This window comes from Giraffa tippelskirchi, chromosome 13 (genome assembly GCF_054371585.1).
Source record: "Giraffa tippelskirchi isolate mGirTip1 chromosome 13, T2T-mGirTip1v1.2.pri, whole genome shotgun sequence".
In the NCBI taxonomy this organism is placed as follows: domain Eukaryota; kingdom Metazoa; phylum Chordata; class Mammalia; order Artiodactyla; family Giraffidae; genus Giraffa; species Giraffa tippelskirchi.
In genome coordinates this window covers 7962148-7981184 of record NC_137287.1, presented here as the reverse complement: position 1 = coordinate 7981184, position 19037 = coordinate 7962148, and the positions used below count along the sequence as shown (strand labels likewise).

General features: G+C 46.6%; 1 protein-coding gene across 3 annotated transcripts in view; it reads right to left on the bottom strand.

Moving 5' to 3' along the window:
- Positions 1–1473: 1473 nt before the first annotated feature.
- The window catches only part of STYXL1 (serine/threonine/tyrosine interacting like 1), a 27914-nt gene continuing 10350 nt past the window's right edge, over positions 1474–19037 (bottom strand). For 2 of the 3 annotated variants that reach the window (XM_081557814.1, XM_081557815.1), the window contains exons 4-9: positions 18544–18688; positions 16172–16317; positions 10207–10352; positions 6967–7064; positions 6296–6408; positions 1474–1710 (exon numbers count right to left, since the gene is read on the bottom strand). In XM_081557814.1, coding sequence (XP_081413940.1) covers positions 1579–1710; positions 6296–6408; positions 6967–7064; positions 10207–10352; positions 16172–16317; positions 18544–18688 — 780 coding nt within the window. In that variant the 3' untranslated portion in view covers positions 1474–1578. Of the gene's footprint in view, positions 1711–6295; positions 6409–6966; positions 7065–10206; positions 10353–16171; positions 16421–18543; positions 18689–19037 lie in introns of all 3 variants that reach the window. The other variant, XM_081557816.1, reaches the window with a different exon arrangement.

Below are 19037 nucleotides of genomic sequence, written 5' to 3'. Positions count from 1 at the left end.
AAGCCTGTATTGCCTGAAAAGCCCTTACCCCTGAGCAAAAAGCCACTGCTGGAGGGCGTAGGCTTCTGTTGGGGTGGGGGAGGAGGGTGCGGGGTGGGGGGCGGGCTCCTCCAACCCTCTGTAGAGTCCTAGGAGGCAACATGGCGTTCACCTGTATGCCTCGGCCCTGTCCAGATGGTGGGAACGTTTGCTGAATGAACGTGGACAGACATGTTAAATTCTCCATCAGTCCCCTTGTCCCTTGACTCCAGGCTTTTTCGGTGGGTGCTGCCCGCACTAGGAAGCGCATTTCTGAGGAAAACTCCCTTTAAGACCTGAGGAATTTCTAGAAACCCTGGCAAGGGGTTGGAATGGAAACAGTGAGAGACTTTATTTTTGGAGGCTTCAAAATCACTGCAGATGGTGACTGCAGCTATGAAATTAAAAGATGCTTGCTCCTTGGAAGAAAAGCTATGACCAACCTAGACAGCATATTAAAAAGTAGAGACATTACTTTACTGACAAAGGTCTGTCTAGTCAAAGCTATGGTTTTTCCAGTAGCCATGTATGGATGTGAGAGTTGGACTATAAAGAAAGCTGAGCACTGAAAAATTGATGCTTTTGAACTGTGGTGTTGGAGAAGCCTCTTGAGAGTCCCTTGGACTACAGGGAGATCCAACCAGTCAATCCTAAAGGAAATCAGTCCTGAATATTCATTGGAAGGACTGATGCCAAAGTTGAAACTCCAATACTTTGGCCACCTGATGTGAAGAACTGACTCATTTGAAAAGACCCTGATGCTGGGAAAGATTGAGGGCAGGAGGAGAAGGGGAGGACAGAGGATGAGATGGTTGGATGGCATCACCAACTTGATGGACATGAGTTTGAGCAAGCTCTGGAAGTTGGTGATGGACAGAGAAACCTGGCGTGTTGCAGTCCATGGGGTAGCAAAGAGTTGGACATGACTGAGCGACTGAACTGAACTGAACTGGCGTGGGGGATGGGAGGGTGGGAAACTCTTGGTGGTAAACACAGCCAGGCAAAAATGAGAGGGGAGCAACAAAAGGAAAGATCCAGCCCACAAGCGATGGACCAGTGGGAGCACTGAAGAGTGCTGGAGATGAGGCAAGGAGATGCCCTTGTGCCATGAGTCTCTCAAATCTGTGAAGCCTGGCACCTGAGCCAGGGCTGGGCTTGGCATCTCTGGGGCTGGGGATCTCCTCCAGTGGGTGGGCATTGTGACACCCTCTGTGGAGCAACACAAGGCTGGGGGAAGCCCTGGACCTCCCCCGGGGCAGCCTCCCAAGGGACCACGTTATGGGAGACAGGAGGGGCAGCTGCTCTGGCAGCCAGATGCTCCTCCCAAGCAGCCTCAGGAGTGCAGTAGGGGTGATCCAGATGCCCAAGGGATAGGTTCTTGCTGAGTCTGAACACCTGCTATGTGGCACCAATGAGGAAGCTGGGAAGAACCACTGTAGGAGGCTGACACGAGGCTCCAGGCAGCAAAGCCCTTCTTATTCCTTGGTTACACACCCTGGGCCCCTACCCACAAAAAGCACCCAAGTCAGGTTCTTCTGGCCCCACAGCTGGACCACAGAATCAGTAGGGTGGATTCTGGATGTCTGTGACAACATCTCCGAGGACAACCTTCTCCCACTCTGACAGCTGAGCCACCAAAGCCCGATTTGGACGCATGTTGTTTTTACATTTCTTGAGGTAGGCCCAGGACCTCTGTGAACCAAGGAGAGAAAAGCAGACTTCAGGGTTGGACCTGGGCCCCTTCCAGCTTGAAGAGAGCCAGCTCAGGAGGGACAAGAGACACTTGCCCAGGGGCCAGCAGCATAGCTTAAGGGCAGGACAAAGAAACAGCAGCAGCAGCCTGGGGTTAACAGACTAGGGCGAAGGAGTCAAGGAGCTGGCTCTGCCTTGGGCAACCCCCTCTGCACCTCTGCTACTGAATACAGAGACAGAAGTCACTCTTCTGTCAGATGGCTCCTGTGAAGGCTGAGAAAACTAGTGAAACCTACTGTGGACGAGGAAGCACCATGCCCATGCCTGCCACTCAGTGCTGCCTCAAAAAAATTTGCACTGGATTTCCCTGGTGGTCCAGTGATTAAGAATCTTCCTGCCAAGGCAGGGGACACGGGTTTGACCTCTGGTGCCAGAAGATTCCACATGCCTCAAAGCAACAAAGCTGGTGCACCACAGCTACTGAAGCCTGCGTGCCCTAGAGCCCATCTGCAGCAACACAAGAAGCCCCCACAGTGAGAAGCCCACCCATGCACCACAACAAAGAGTAAGCCCCACTCGCCACGCGTAGAGAAAGCCCTCAGGTAGCAACAAAGATCCAGCACAGCCCAAAAGAATATAAATAAATAAAAACAAAGGTTTGCATCGGAAGTGGGTAAATGAATGGAAAGAGGAAGAGAACTTGGGCAAATTCTCCGAAAAAGGAAAACTGAAGCTGCCTTCGTTCACATGCCCATCGCAAAATACAGGAAAGTTTATCTCATGAAGGAAGGTCATCAGCTGGTCTCCATCTGATGGAGGAAAAAGGAAAAAGGCAAAAGCGGTGCCTCAGCAGACTGTGGAACAGAAGGAAACTATCTCAACATAACAAAGGTCACATATCAAACAGGTCACATCGTACTCAGTGGTCAAAGACTGAAAGCTTTCCCTCTGAGACTAAGGGGAACAAGGCAAGGGTGCCCACTTCCACCACTTCTGTTCAACATTGTACTGGAAGTCCTAGCTGGAGCAATTAGGAAAAAAGAAAAGAAAGGCATCCAAATTGGAAAATATGAAGTTTTGCAGCTCTGTTTGCAGCCCATATGAACTTAAGGATCTCATGTGTAGAAAACCTTAAAGAGCAAATACAAAAAAAAATCTGTTAGAATGTAACAAAGTTGCAGGATACAAAATCAGTTGTGTATCTAACTAACAATGAACAATCTGAAAAATAAGCTAGGAAAATTTCATTTATGCTAGTATCAAAAGAATAAAATAGGTAGGAACAGGAACCAAGATGAGAAAGGGGTGGAAGAAAGGAAGAAGCTTCCAGAAGGTTGGACAGTGGGCAGCCAGTGAGTGAGTGGGCTTCAAAGCAGAGTGGAAGGCTTTGTGGCAGAAGTTACTAAGGGAAAATGCTGAGAAAATATGAGGAAGGTGGGAGAAAACAGAATAAGGTGTTCTCATCACAAGTAGAGAGATGAGTGCTGTTCTGGTATGAAGTGGAGACGTGAGGAAGTGGAATCCCTAATCTTCTGCCACACGGGCCAAAAATTAACCTTTCAGAAGCCAGATGGCCCAGGGCAAAGTTGCACAAATAGTAACCATGTGTTAACATATCTGGAGAACACGGTAATAAAAAGCATGTTCACACAGTTTGCATTTGCCTCTTTAAAAAAAAACTCTCAAAAATGTATGTATCAAGGGGATGTACCTCAACATAATAAAGACCATACATGACAAGCTGACAGCTAACATCATACTCAACAGTGAAAAGCTGAAAGCTTTTCTCTAAGACCAGAAACAAGACAAGGATGCCTACTCTTACCACGTTTATTCAACATAGTTTTGCAAGTCCTAGACAGAGTAAGAAAAAGACATCCAAGCCAGAAAAGAAGAAGTAAAACTGTCTCTCTTGGCATACAACATATTATATATAAAAACCCCAAAGACTTCACAAAGACACTGTTAGAATGAATAAACAAAGCAGTAAAGTTATAGGATACAAAATCAATATACAAAAATCAGCTGTGTTCCTATAAGCTGATAAAAAACTATCAGAAAGAGAAATTAAGAAAATAATTCCAATTGTGTCAAAAGGGTAAAATATCTAGAAATAAATTTAACCAAGGAGATGAACAACTTGTATACTGAAAACTATGACAATGATGAAAGAAATTAAAGACACTAGTAAGCAGAAAGATAGTCCATGCTCATGGATTGGAGGAATACTGTTAGAATGTCCATACCACTCAAAGCAATCTACAAACTGAACACAAACCCTATCAAAATCCCAATGGTATCTTTCAGAGAAATAGAAAAAACAATCCTAAAATTTGTATGGAACAACAAGACTCCAAATAGCCAAAGCTATCTTGAGGAAGAAGAACAAAGCTGGAGGCATCATACTTCCTGGTTTCAAACTATAATGCAAAGCTATAGTAATAAAAACAGTATGGTATTGGTGTAAAATATAGACACATATATCAGTGGATCAGAACAGAAACTCCAGAAATAAGCCCATACATATATGGTCGATTTAGGATAAAGAAGCTAATTATCTACAATGGTGAAAGAATGGTCTCTTTAATAAGTAGTGCTGGGAAACTGGACAGCCACATGCAAAAGAATGAAACTGTTGGGAATTCCCTTGCAGTCCAGTGGTTAGGATTCTTTGCTTCCATTGCTGGGGGCCCAAGTTCAATCCCTGGTCAGGGAACTAAGATCCTGCAAGCCATGCAGCCAAAGAAAAACACAAAGAATGAAATGGGACCACTATCTTACACCATACACAAAAGTCAATTCAAAATGGATTAAAGGCTCGAATAGAAGACCTGAAACCATCAAACTCTTAGAAGAAAACATAGGCAGTAAACTCCTTGACATCAATTTGGTGGTGACTTTTAGGAATTGACACCCAAAGCAAAGGAAACAAAAGCAAAAATAAACAAGTGGGACTACATCAAACTAAAAAGCTTCCGCACAGCAAAGAAAACCATCAACAAATTAAAAAGGCAATCTGGACTTCCCCAGTGGTCCAGTGGTTAAGGCTCCACACTTTCATTGCACGTGGGCACAGATTCAATCCCTGGCGGGGGAACTTAGATCCTGCATGCTGTGCAGTGCAGTCAGGGAAAAAAAGATTACAAAGAAGGCTATATATTGTCACTTTGCTTATTTAACTTATATGCAGAGTACATCATGTGAAATGCTAGACTGGATGAAGCACAAGCTGGAATCAAGATTGCAGGGAGAAATATCAATAACCTCAGATTTGCAGATTACACCACCCTTATGGCAGAAAGCAAAGAGGAACTAAAGAGCTTTTTGATGAAAGTGAAAGAGGAGAGTGAAAAAGCTGGCTTAAAACTCAACATTCAAACAACTAAGATCATGGCATCCAGTCCCATCACCTCATGGCAAATAGACGGGGAAACAATGTAAACAGTGAGAGATTTATTTTGGGGGGCTCCAAAATCACTGCAGATGGTGGCTGCAGCCATGAAATTAAAGGACGCTTGCTCCTTGGAAGAAAAGTTATGACCAACCTAGACAGCATATTAAAAAGCAGAGACATTACTTTACTGACAAAGGTCTGTCTAGTCAAAGTTATGATTTTTCCAGTAGTCACATATGGATGTGAGAATTGGACCATAAGGAAAGTTGAGCGCCAAAGAATTGATGCTTTTGAACTGTGGTGTTGGAGAAGACTCTTGAGAGTCCCTTGGACTGCAAGGAGATCCAACCAGTCCATCCTAAAGGAAATCAGTCCTGAATATTCACTGGAAGGACTGACGCTACAGCTGAAGTTCCAGTACTTTGGCCACTTGATGAGAACTGACCCATTTGAAAAGACCCTGATGCTGGGAAAGACTGAAGGCAGGAGGAGAAGGGGACGACAGAGGATGAAATGGTTGGATGGCATCACTGACTCAATGGACATGAGTTTGAGTAAGCTCCGGGAGTTGGTGATTGTCAGGGAAGCCTGGCATGCTGCAGTGCATGGGGTCACAAAGAGTTGGACACGACTGAGGGACTGAACTGAACTGAACAGACAAGGAAAAGGCAACCTAAGAAGTGAAAATATTTGCAAATCATATAACTGATAATGGGTTAATACTCAAAATATATAAAGAACTCATACAACTCAACAGCAAAAAAAACAAAAACAAAACCTAAGAAAAAAGTCCAAATAATCTGATTTTTAAGAGGGCTAAGATTCTGAATAGGCATTTTTCCAAAGAAGACATATAGATGGCCAACAGGTACACTGTAGCAGCCAAAACGCACCTCCCTTAGAGAACCCTGAACAAACACTAGCAGAGAGATGGGCAGCACTGGGGGACATGCAGATGCTGCTGCTGGCCACAGCCTTGCCCAGCCTGGGTCCTAGGCCTGCACCAGGTGCCCAGCCTCAGGCCTTTAGCCCAGATCTTGGCACCCTGTCCTTGGGTGTGATATGTTAGGTAAAGCCCTTGACCCTTCCCTCTCAACCCCTCACCATCAATTAAGGTCTCGAGGCAGTGTTTGGGACTCATTCCTTTGAGGTGCAGTTCTGACTTTACCTCCTGGACCAGGGAATACGTACCTTCAGGGTCTGCCCGTTCCAATGCATAAGAAAGGCCAAGATGGCCGCACAGCTGCGGCTGATGCCCAAGGTGGAATAGACCAGGATGATGGAGTTGAGCGCCAGGTGAATATCTGGAGAGGGAAGGAAAGGTGGACGGCTGTGCGTGGCTTCCTTCCCTGAGGATCCTGAAGGCGACTGGCCTCAGTGGATCCAAGAGTACGTTCACAACCAGCACACCACGGGCTAGGCGGGTCACGTGACATCTCTAGGCTACTGTTTTGTTGCCTGGCAAATGATGCATTTAGCATCATCATACAAAGGCCTTCTCTGAGCTATCCCCGCTTCCTTCCCAGGGAGGTCGGCCACTGGCTGACTCCCCCAGGTGGGGATGGAAGGACTCTTGGGCACCCACGGGCACTTGGGTGCTGAGAGAGGCTGTGTAGCCTGGATGTGAATGACAACCAGTGAGCACTGGCTGCGGGGCTTGGGCACTCGAAGCCACCGTTTCCTCATCCGGAAAACATGGTAACGGTATACTGTGTGCCTCGTGAGGTTTTGCACTGTGCTCAGACCTGCCCTTTTTCTCCTGAGAGCTGGGGGTCACCGTCAGCAATAGGTACAAGGGGCCATGGCCCCCTCTGCTCCCTGGGCACAGGCCAGTTGGGGCCGGGTTGAAGAATGCCTCTTACCAATGAAGTGACAGAGGTGGCGTAAAAAGGGTGTAATGTTTGCTTCCAGGGAATCTTCTATCTTGATGTGTAGAAGATTGTCGGCATCACCTACAAAACTGAACAGAAGAAAAGCACGTGATCAGGCAGACTCACCCGGAGCCCTGGCTGTGGGGTCCTTCATCCACAGCAACAGGACCATAAGGGGAGGATGCTGAGCTGGCAGCAGGGAGATGTGGGTAAATAAATGATCCCCTCTCAGAAAAAAGAGCACCTACCTCAGAGGGGTGTTGTGTAGATTAAATCAACTCATCTATGTAAGGCATTTAGCAACCTGCTTGGCACATGACAGTACTCAATAAATGGGATATTATTATTACTAACCAAACCTGGTGCTTTCCTGGAATACAGCGCAGACAGTGAGGATGGAAAGGACTATGTGATGAGTCTGCTATGTTAAATGGAGGAAGCAAGACTGACAGAGTCAATTGACAAGACTGATGGAGAGTGGTGGGGCTCCTGTTTTAGATAGGGTGGTCAGGGAAGGCTTTCCTGAGGAGGTGATATTGGGAAGAGGTTTAGAGGAGGTGACAGGACAAGCCAGGCGGTTATCTGAGGAAACAGTTCCAGGTAGAGGAGAACCCAAGTGCAAAGGCTCCAAGGGCTAGGATATTCAGTATGCTTGAGAAACATGAGGGAGATCAGAGTGGCTAGAGCTTTATGAAGAAGGGAGAGGGAAGAGGGAGATGAGGCATGCGGCACGTTTAATGAGAAGATGCCTGCAAGGAGCTTGGCACCAATGCCTGGTGTACAGCAAGCGCTCGGGAAATGTTACTCATGAAGAATATGGCCTGCTGGTCATTCACTGGGGCGTGCAGAAAGGTGCAGTAGATTCAGGAGTGAAAATATTCTGGTTTAGTTTCTGCATGAGCATTTGCTGTGACAAATACAAGCACAATTCACCATGCATGCATTCATTCATTCTGTCCATCCAACCTTCCCTTCCCCCTCATCTCTCGCTCCCTCCCCACCCGACCACCCACCCACCGTCCATTCATCCATCTATCCCCAGTCATTCATCCTTTCCTCAGACACTCACTCAATGCCTATAGTGTGCCAGACCTTGAGCTGGACCCTAGTGGACACAAGATGAATCAAATAAGGCCTCTCCCAGCTTCAAGGAGCTCTCGCCCTGATGGGAGAGGTATACACATAAACAAATGGCTAATCCAGTTGGCTGGGCTTTAGGATAAAGACCTACATGGGCTACTGAAGAGGAGCTGGGGAAAGCCTAACAGTGGAGGAGACATCTGGATGGAGAAGGCTGAAGGATACAAGGTTAACATATAAAAATCAACTGGATTTCCATATACTAGCAACAATCAGAAATCTAAATTTTATTTGATTATTTCTTTGGCTGCATTGTGTAGCTTGCGAGACAGTTCCCTCACCCGGGATGGAACCCAGGCCCTAGGAGTGAAAGTGCCGCGTCCTAACCACTGGGCCACCAGAGAATTCACGTGACCGCTGGCAGGATCCAGTTTCTCACAGGCTCTTGGACTGAGGGCCTCAGCTCATCACTAGCTGTTGGCTGAAAACCATCAGGCCCTTGCCATGCAGACCTGTCTCCAGAGGACAGCTGACAGCTTGGTAGCTGACTTCCTTCAGGATGAGTGAGCAAGACACAGTGAGACAGACGCCACAGTCTTTGTGCGACCCAATATCAGAAGTGACAGCCCATCCGTTTTGCTTTATTCCATCCATTAGGGCACCTCAGTAAATCTAGCCCAAATGCTGTGAATGGTAGGTGGTGGGGAATCACCAGAAAGACTGCAAAGACATAGTCCGTATTTCCCTTGAGTTGATTTCTGTTGAGTCAGTTGTCAGTCTAATTATTGTTCCTTTGAAAGTCACATCTTACTTATCTGCTTCTTTTCACTTCTCTCTTTCTCTTGTTCTCAGCAGTCTCACTAAGTGCCTTGATGTGGTTTTCTTTAGATTTATTGATCTTCATATAGTAATTTTTATGACCAGATGCCTTACTGAATTCTTGTGTTACATAAATTCTCTCTGAGCTGAATTTTATTAGCTTTGATTAGGAACTAGAGGAAGCAGAGGCCTTGGTGATCATGACTGGACACAGCTGGGAAGACACAGGCTGACAAGCAAGGCTGTGAAGAACTTTCCTGCTCCATGAACAATGGTGAGTGTGTGTGTGTGTGTGTGTGTGTGTGTGTGTGTGTGAACCTGCTGCTGCTACTGCTAAGTCGCGTCAGTTGTGTCCGACTCTGTGCGACCGCATAGACGGCAGCCCACCAGGCTCCTCCGTCCCTGGGATTCTCCAGGCAAGAATACTGGAGTGGGTTGCCATTTCCTCCTCCAGTGCATGAAAGTGAAAAGTGAAAGTGAAGTCGCTTAGTCGTGTCCGACTCTTCGCGACCCCATGGGCTGCAGCCTACCAGGCTCCTCCGTCCATGGGGTTTCCCAGCCAAGAGTACTGGAGTGGGGTGCCATTGCCTTCTCCGGTGTGTGTCCCTAGCACCAGAGAAAATCTGAGACATAACGGTTGCTGTATCCAATGTTTGTGTCTTCCCAAAATTCATATGTTGAACCCTAATTCCCAAAGTGATGGTATTTGGAGGTGGGGCTTTGGGGAGGTAATTAGCTCGTGAGGGCAGGAATAGAAACCCTTATGAGTGGGCTGAGTGCCCTTATAAAAGGGACCCCTAGAGAGCTTTGCCCCTTCTGCCAGGTGAAGACACAGCAAGAAGAGTCCATCTGTGAAACAACAGCAGGCCCTCATCAGACACGGAATCTACCAGTGCCTCCACCTTGGCCTTCCCAGCCTCCACACCATGAGAAATCCCGTTCTTCATGAGCTACTGCTCTGCAGCATTCTGTTACAGCAGCCCAAATGAACTAAGAGGGGGTCACTTCTTAGAGGGCCTGAGACACGAAGAGCAGGGTAAACCAGGATTATTTTGCATCAGAATGTTAAAGCACCAAAAAAGCATTACTTTTGGTGAGATTTAAGTACGGGGTGCGGGGCAAGTGCAGGGTCTCAGTCTGTGGCAGAGGATGGCATGGTCATGCCAGGAAGTCAGGAGCAGGCGAGGAATAGATGAAAACAACGCAGATCCCATTCCAGCGTGTACTGACTTCTAAAAGCCCTTTCAATTCTATCAGTGCATGCCACTAGAAGTCTTATATAAATAAATAATACTGATATAAAAAAAAAACCACAATGGTATTTCTACTTACAATGGCCCTGTCTCCATGGAGATGTTGACATGTGCTTTGATTTTCAAATCCTTCTGAATTTTAGGGTCGCAGGCTTGCTTGAAATTTCCCAGGTAGATCCTGCCTGGCATTATCTCAATAGGGTATGGCTGGAAGGCATCCAGTTCCTGAGGAGGAGACAGAAAAAGCCTGCTGTGATAAGAATCCCCAGAGAAGAAGTTGTTTTTGTCTCTTGAAATGTGGCTCAGCAAACAAGCTTAGAAAGGCAAACTGGGATAGTGAATGAGACTAACCAAATGTTCATTGCGGCACTATTTACAGTAGCCAGGATGTGGAAGCAACCTAAATGTCCAACATCAGAGGAATGGATAAAGGAGATGCGGTACATATATAAAATGGAATATTACTCAGCCATAAAAAAGAATGAAGTAATGCTATTTGCAGCAACAATGGATGGACCTAGAGATTACATTATAAAACAAAATAAGTCAGACAGAGAAAGACAAACACTATATGGTATCACTTATATGTGGAATCTTAAAAATATGATACAAAAAAAACAAAAGAAAACACACACACACACAAATATGATACAAATGAACTAACTTATAAGACAAAAATAGACTCACAGACTTGGAAAACAAACTGATGGCTATCAAAAGGGAAAGATCTTGGGTGAAGGATAAATTAGGAGTTTATAGGATTAACGTACACACTCTACGACATATAAAATAGATAATCGACAAGGACCTACTGAACAGCACAGGGGACTCTACTCAGTATTCTATAATAACCTATACGGGAAAAGAGTCTGAAAAGGAATAGACATAGGTATACAAATGACTGAACCACTCTGCTGTACCCCTTTAACTAACACCACACTGTAAAGCAACTATATCCCAATACAAAATAAAATTCAACTTTAAAAAATTATGTCAAAAGAGTTAAAAACAAAACTACCATTCGATCCAGCAATCCCACTTTTGGTATATATCTGAAGGAAATGAAATGACCTTCTTGAAGACGTATCAACACCCCACATAATCATTTGAGTATTATTCACAAAAGATACAGAAGTGACCTAGAAGTCCATCAATGGATGAATGGATAAAGAAAATAGGGCATGTATATACAATGAAATACTGTTCAGCTATTAAAAAGAAGGAAATCTTGTCACTTGTGACCACATGAATGGAATTTAGGGCACCGTGCTGAGTGAATAAGTCAAAAAAAACCCCACAAACATTGCATGTTCTCACTCACATGTGGAACTCTGAAAAAGCAAAACTCATGGTATTTCCAGCGACTGTGGGGGTGGGAAAAATGGGGAGATGTTAGTCAAGGTTATAAACCTCCAGACATAAGGCAAATCAGTTCTGGGGATCTAATGTGGTGACTACAGTTAACAACACAGTATTATATACTTGAAATTTTAAGAAAAATTTCAAGAAAGTACATCTTAAATGTTCTCATCGCTCACACACATAAATGGTAATTGTGTGAGGTGATGGATGTGTTCATTTTATTATGGTAATCATTTTGCAACATATGAAGTGAAAGTGAAAGTGTTAGTTGCACTGTCCTGTCTGACTCTGTAGCCCTCCAGGCTCCTTTGTCCATGGGATTCTCCAGGCAAGAATACTGGAGTGGGTAGCCATTCTCTTCTCCAGGAGATCTCCCTGACCCAGAGATCAAACCCGGGTCTCCTGTATGTCAGGCAGATTCTTTGCCATCTGAGCCATCGGGGAAGCTGCAACATATATGTGTATCAAATCATGCTGCACGCCTTAAACTTACACAGTCTTATATGTCAATTATACATCAATAAAGCTGGGGGGATGGATTACAAAATTTGAGTGTTTCCAAGGAAAGATTATTAGAGCATCCGTCAGGTGGTTAGAAACAATTATTAATAAAATAATTATTAAACAATTATTAATGAGACTTATAAACAAGTTGGAAAACAGCCAGAGAGGCACACCAGTCTAAGATTGTTCTCAAAGCATGCCTCCAGAACTAATGAAAATTCCCCTAATGGTTCCTTGGGTGACCTCTTGTAGTTCAGATGTCTGTAATAAAACAGTAGATACTTGTTTATTGTTGGCATAGACTGAAAAGTTACTTGTTATATTTAGTAAAATAAAACCTAGGCATAACCTCAAAAGAAAAAGAAAAAGAAATCCACTAACATTGAATAAACTGATGTTTCTATAATATGATCTGGTGGTGGTGGTGGTTCAGTCGCTGAGTTGTGTCTGACTCTTTATGACCCCATGGACTGTAGCACGCCAGGCTTCCCTGTCCTTCACTATCTCCCAGAGTTTGCTCAGACCCATGTCCATTGAGCCAGTGATGCCATCTCATGCTCAGCTGCCCTCTTCTCCTTTTGCCTTCAATCTTTCTCAGCATCAGGGTCTTTTCCAATGAGTTGGCTCTTTGCATCATTGGCCAAAGTATTGGAGCTTCTGCTTCAGCATCAAATTTGGAAAACTCAGCAGTGGCCACAGAACTGAAAAAAGGTCAGTTTTCATTCCAATCCCAAAGCAGGGCAATGCCAAAGAATGTTCAAACTGTTTAGAAACCCCTTTTTTTCATCAGTTTTCCATAGGAAATGCTAACCAATATAATTTTAAAGGTCAAACCAGTTCTAAATCAGCTCTGGCTCCAAGTTCGAGTCAGAAACAACATCTTAAGACCTCAAGCTAGTGTGCAGTCCACCTGAGCCTTTCAGAGCCTTCTGGCTTCAGCACACCTCCCCTCTCAATGAACCCACCACCAGCCCACATTCCTCCCAAACTGTCGACCTCAAAAGCTTTTTTATCAATGAGCAGACACCACTCCGAGTCAACCCCCAAGTTTGTGAGACATTCGGCCCTTCCACATGCAGGCAGGCAGGCCCACTACCTGCAAATGTGACCCAAAGCACCTCCCAGGGTTCAGGGTGACCACCGCCTCAGGACGCTCAGCTTGCTGGAGCCAAGTGAACTCCTCCTGGCATCACGTGGAAAATCTCACTCAATCTCACCAAAATCGGTCAAGGCTCTTCCTGATGCTTTTGAACCAGCTTCCTTTTCTGGTGGTTGTAAGGGCCGTGGGTGTGACATGGATAAAAACAGGCTCTGCTCTAAACAGCTACTGCCAGTTAATTCTAGAGGACACAGTTTTGACAACCACGTCGACAAATGTAAAAGAAACCGGTATCACAAACTAACATGTCCACATTGAGCCCACTGCCTTCCCCCGACATGGCTACAGTCCATGGGGCCACAAATAGTCAGATGTGACTTAGCGACTAAACAACAACAACATACAAAACAGGAAATTAGAAGTCACTCTGTCTAAAGTAGAGGGGCCATCTCACAGCCTAAACTCTGTGCCTCCATCCCCCTGGCAGGAGTTCCCTGGGGAGCAGTTGAGACACTTCTGCTTCACAACGTGTCAGAACACACAACAGGAAGGGAGTGGGGCTTTCACTCTTGCCCCTGAATTAGTAACAAAGGCCCCGAAGTAGGGAGAAGCTGATCTAGGAACGTACATCCTACGAGGACCTCGAACAAGCAGCAAAGAACTCACCTGTCCAGGCCCTGCTAGACACCACCAGACACCGCCCCATCCCTCTTCCTAAGCTACTTAGAAGACTGGAGCAAGGACCAGTCTCAGGTGTGTGCACGTCAAACCTGACCAAACTGTACCTTCTAAATATGTGCTGTTTAACCTATGCCAATTCCACCTTCCTAAAGCTTTAAAAGAAAAATAAAGGGGCTTCCCTGGTGATCCAGTGGTTAAGAATCTGCCTGCCACTGCAGGGGACACGCGGTTGACCTGGTCTGGGAAGATCCCACATGCCACAGGGTAACTGTGCCCGTGCTCCGCAAAAAGAGAAGCCACTGCAGTGAGAAGCCCGTGCACAGCAACAAAGACCCAGTGCAGCCAAAAATGAACACGTTTAAAAAAGAAAAAGAAAGAAGGTGAGTTGTGAGCATGTGATGTTTGCAGACAGGAAAGACCCCCTCTCGTCACTGCAAAGCCAGTAAGGGCACTCCTCTGGGAGCAAAGAGGGGTGCCTGGAGGGACCCAGGAAGACTGGCTGTACAGCTGCTGAGCTAAGAATCACTGCTCAGTGGAAGAAGGTGAGGAAGTCCCCTGGAGAGCGTCACACGTATACCCTGCGTTTGGGAACAGGTATGACCCCAGGCGTGGGTCCCTGCCTTTTCGCACGGGCTGGCTGGGGCAGCCGCGCCAGCAAGGCCAGGAGCAGCCTCATTCCCACCCTCACACCCTCCAGGGGCTCGTTCTGGGATTCAGGTGAAGGAATGTGGATGTGGTGGGAGGTCATGAGCTGCCAAGGGAAGGGAAGGGACCTGGGGGGTATTCCTGTCAGGAATTCTCAGCTGGCTCTCCCTGAAGGATCCTTGGTAACAGATGGAAAGGAAACCAGCCTCCAAGGCCATCGTCAGTGGCACGCGGAACCAGGAGGGCCAGAATGAGAAGAGGGCACATCCCCACCACTGATAAGCAGCCAGTCATACAAGACAGGGCCCACATGGACCCCCAGCGCCAGAGGGACCGGGACCGGAAGAGGGGAAGTAAGGAGGTATCCCTGAAGCTACCCTACACTCCTCCCCTTTCCCAGTCCCCAGCCCCCAGACAATGGAAGGCTGCCCAACCCCGGGAAGGGAGAAGAAAGAAGACCTGAGTTGAGACTAGAATGTTAATCTAGTCTAGCTTTTACTGGACTGTTTTATTCCCTTTTAAAAAATTATTTCAAAAATACACAAAAGTGGAGAGAATAATGTAACAAACTCCTGGATCTCACCCTTCAGCAAACATTCATTATCAACTAATGGCCCATTTCGTTCCATATATACCTCCAACTTCCCGACCCTCCCCAGATTATTTTGAAGGAAATTCTAGACATCGTGTTATTTTAATTATAAATATCTCATTATGTATCTCTAAAAGATAGAGGCTCGCGTTTTCAGAAACATGGCCATGATAATGTCATCACAACCTAAAAAAATATGTAACAATAATTCCTTGTTGTTGTCATTCAATCACTCAGTCGTGTCTGGGCCTTTGTGACCCCGTGGACTGCAGCACGCCAGGCTTCCCTGTCCGTCACCAACTCCTGGAGCTTGCTCAGACTTATGTCCATCGAGTTGGTGATGCTATCCAACCATCTCCTCCTCTGTCGTCCCCTTCTCCTCCTGCCCTCAATCTTTCCCAGCATCAGGGTCTTTTCCAATGAGTCAGCTCTTTGCATCAGGTGGAATTCCTTACTATCACCAAATTCCAGTTCCCAGGCACATTTCTCCAGTTGTCTTATAATACGACGAAACTGAAATTTTTCATCACTGAGAGTGGTCTGCAAGTATGGAATCGGCCCATGATGTTGCCCACGGCAAGAGTGAGAGCACAGCTGAAGGAACTGCTAGACAGAATGAAACCCCCGCAGGTTCACATTCCACTCCACTCCTGACTCTTCAGGAAACCAGATGCTCTAGAGTCCCCCCGGGACTGCCGCTGTCTGTCGGCACTGCCACCCAGCGCTCACCTTATTCACCATCTGGTTCGGCCCCAGACACCTTGTGTAACGCTTTGTGTCACACCTTGGCCACATCTTGTTGCAGCCCTTGTCTCCCCCACTAGACAAAGGAATCCTTGTAGGCAGGGGCTGCTACCTCACCCTTTCGTTGTATCCTCTGGACCCAGCCAGGGTTTGTGAGGCCAGACGGCTAAGGATGGCCCTGCCTGTGCGACTTGGACCACGACCCATCACCCAGCACCCCCCGCCACACTTATAAATTCATCACACTGGACTGGACCTCCTCGCTGCCCAAGTTCATTCCCAAGTCGTCTTCAACATCTCATCTTTTCCACATCGTCTGTCTCCTGCTCTTTCTCCAGCCCTGCTCCCTACCCCCTCAGTCCCCAGGGAAAGGCCACGCTCCCACCTGAGCCTGCCTGTGCTCAGTGCCCAGCTTACCTGAGGCATCCAGATGATCTTCTGTGTCCGGAAGAAGTGATACATGGCCGAGAAGCGCTCGTAGCCTCCTCTCAGGATAAGGACGGGGTGGCGGGTGAGGTGGGTCAGGGTTCTGCCACACTCAACAGCCGCTCCGAGCACCATTCCTAAGAGCAGAGGCCAAAGAGATGACTGTCCTTTGTGTGCTCACCGTTTGCCTAGAGGCCCAGTGGACAGGCACTCCCCTCCGAAAAGCAGTTATCGAGGAAGCTGAAGCGAATATAAATAGAGATGGAGGCTACAATTAAGATTTAAAAAGCAGCTCACCACCAAGTAAGCTGATCTTTGTCTGTAAACTCCAAGATTTCATTTTCGTTTCCATATTGTTGCAAGGAAGGATGATCCAACATAAGTGAAATGTGTATGTGTCTATGAAAACGAAAGTTGATTGGTCGTGTCCAACTCTTTGCCACCCCAGGGACTATACAGTTCATGGAATTCTCCAGGCCACAATACTGGAGTGGGTGGCCGTTCCCTTCTCCAGGGGATCTTCCCAACCCAGGGATTGAACCCAGGTCTCCAACATTGCAGGTGGACTCTTTACCAGCTGAGAGCCACGTATGTGTATATACAATATCATAAATGATATATCACACAATTCATCTATTTAAAGTATAGAAATTAATGTTTTTTAATGCATTCACAGTTGTATAACCATCACTGCAGTCAATTTCAGAACATTTTAATCACCTCCAAAAGAAACCAGTTACCAGTTAGAGGGTTTCATTCCTCAATTCCCTGCAAACATTCAGCTCTAGGCAACCACTAACCTAATTTCTTATGGATTGACCTATTCTGGACATTTTATAGAAATGGAATTATATAAATGTGGCATTTTGTGTCTGGTTTCTTTCACTGGGCATGATGTTTTCAAAGTTCATCTATGTTGCAACAAGTGTCAGCACCCATCCTTTTTCAGAGCTGAATAATATTCCTCTGTGTGGCTCTCCATCTTTGGGTTTATCCACTGATCTGTTGATGAATATTTAAGGTGTTTCCCTTTTGTGGCTATTAAGAATGAGACTGCCAGGAACACCCATGTACAAGGTTTTGTGTGCAGATGTTTAATTTCTCTCTGGCATTTACTATGGACAAAGAATGTCACTTGCCATATCAGTAAACAAAGAACACTGTGGCCATCAGGCCACTGGCCACTGCAGTTGTCCCTGACTGTGCAATCTTCCCTGAGTAAGCAAATTATAAGTGTGTAGTTTTTGGGTTTTGTTGTTCTGTGACTGTGATTTCTTTCTGAGTGAAGATGGCGGCTCCATAGTGCTAAAGTGAGGTCAGGTATAGAGTGTAGAGGGGGTTGTTTTTACTGACCACCATTTATTAGGACTTGAGGGTTCAGCCGACAATCCTAGGATTGCAGACCAGGGATGAGTGTAGCGAAGAGGGGACAATTTCCTGGCTAAGGACCTCCTGGGAAAACTGGTTTTATTACAGGTGGAAGCCTAACGCCACCCAGTGGCCACTGGTATGAATGCCCAGCCCATGGAACTCAGTCCACCCATATTAGTCACTGAGCTGGCAAGCAGCAGCAATGCGTGGTAACTCCTGGCTATTCCCACGGCAGTGACCATCTCGGAGGCACAGCATCCTGGCCCCATCTCACCTTCACGGGACAGCAGTCTGGCTGACGTCATGTCTACAGCCTCAGGACCGGCGAGAACCTCCCAGCTAAGTGCTCCCGAATTCCACAGAAACAGACAGACAACTAATGATGATGGTATTAAACTACTGAGTCTGGGGGTAATTTGTTACACAGCAGTAGAAACCCACGGTCCCAAACGTGGGGAACATGTTATTTCACCTTCGTGGACTCCAATTTCTTCCTCTATAAAATGGAGACGTTACTTACTAGGAGACAACTCTCCACGGTCTTTCATATTTCTACACGTCCTTTGAACAAAGGCACTGGCTTTTCAAGGATATCTGTACAATAAACAGCCTTGGATGATAGAGACAGTTCCTCCCTCCAGAGTCAAGGGCAGGCAGGCTTTCTGCATGTTTGTTAAAAAAGATTTAGGCCCCCCAAGCTCAGAGTTCTCTAACAATACCACCCACTGCTTTCTGGCTACTTCTATTGCTCTGAGAAATAAAGTCTTTTATCTCTGACCCAGGAGCCTCAGGTCTTGCGCCAGCATCCATGAAACCACGGCAGGCTTGCTTGTCACCTTGCAAAGAAGGAAACATCCCAGACCCTTCCCAGGTTCTGACATTGCCATTCCCATAGGGCTGCTCTGTAGCGGTGGCCCAGGCAGAGCTCCCAGCGTGTGGCAGAAGCTCTCAATAACTTAGCTCTCATTCTCGCTGCTCTTGTAAAGACCCACCGTGCTTGCCATCGTCAGCGCTGTCATCATCACTGCTGTCGTCCTTCAGGATTAGATCCAGGGAGATGGTGTTGTTATCGTATACCACACAGTATTCCACACACTCCAGGTCCACAGACTCCGGGATTAGATATTCGCCTGCCCTCTAAAGAAACCACCGGAGAAGCCTGTTGGCGGGTGGGTTAGGCTGAGCCCAAATGCCCTGCACACCAGGGAGGAGCCGAGGTGGGACAGCGCCCCCTTCCTTGACTACACACAGGCCTGGAAGCCCTGAGAGTGGACCAGAGAGGCTACCACGTTCCAAGAGTCTTCCACACCCATGGTCCCTCCTGGGAGAAGCTGTCCACGGCTGATTGGACCAGAGATGATAGCCTGGCCAAAGAACAGAGGTCTAGTGACCAGCCCACAGCCAATTAGGTGCCCTGGCACAAGTGCTGAGAGAGCAAGCGTGGCCCCTGGAACTACTGACATCCTCTGGAAGAGGGTGTGGGCGA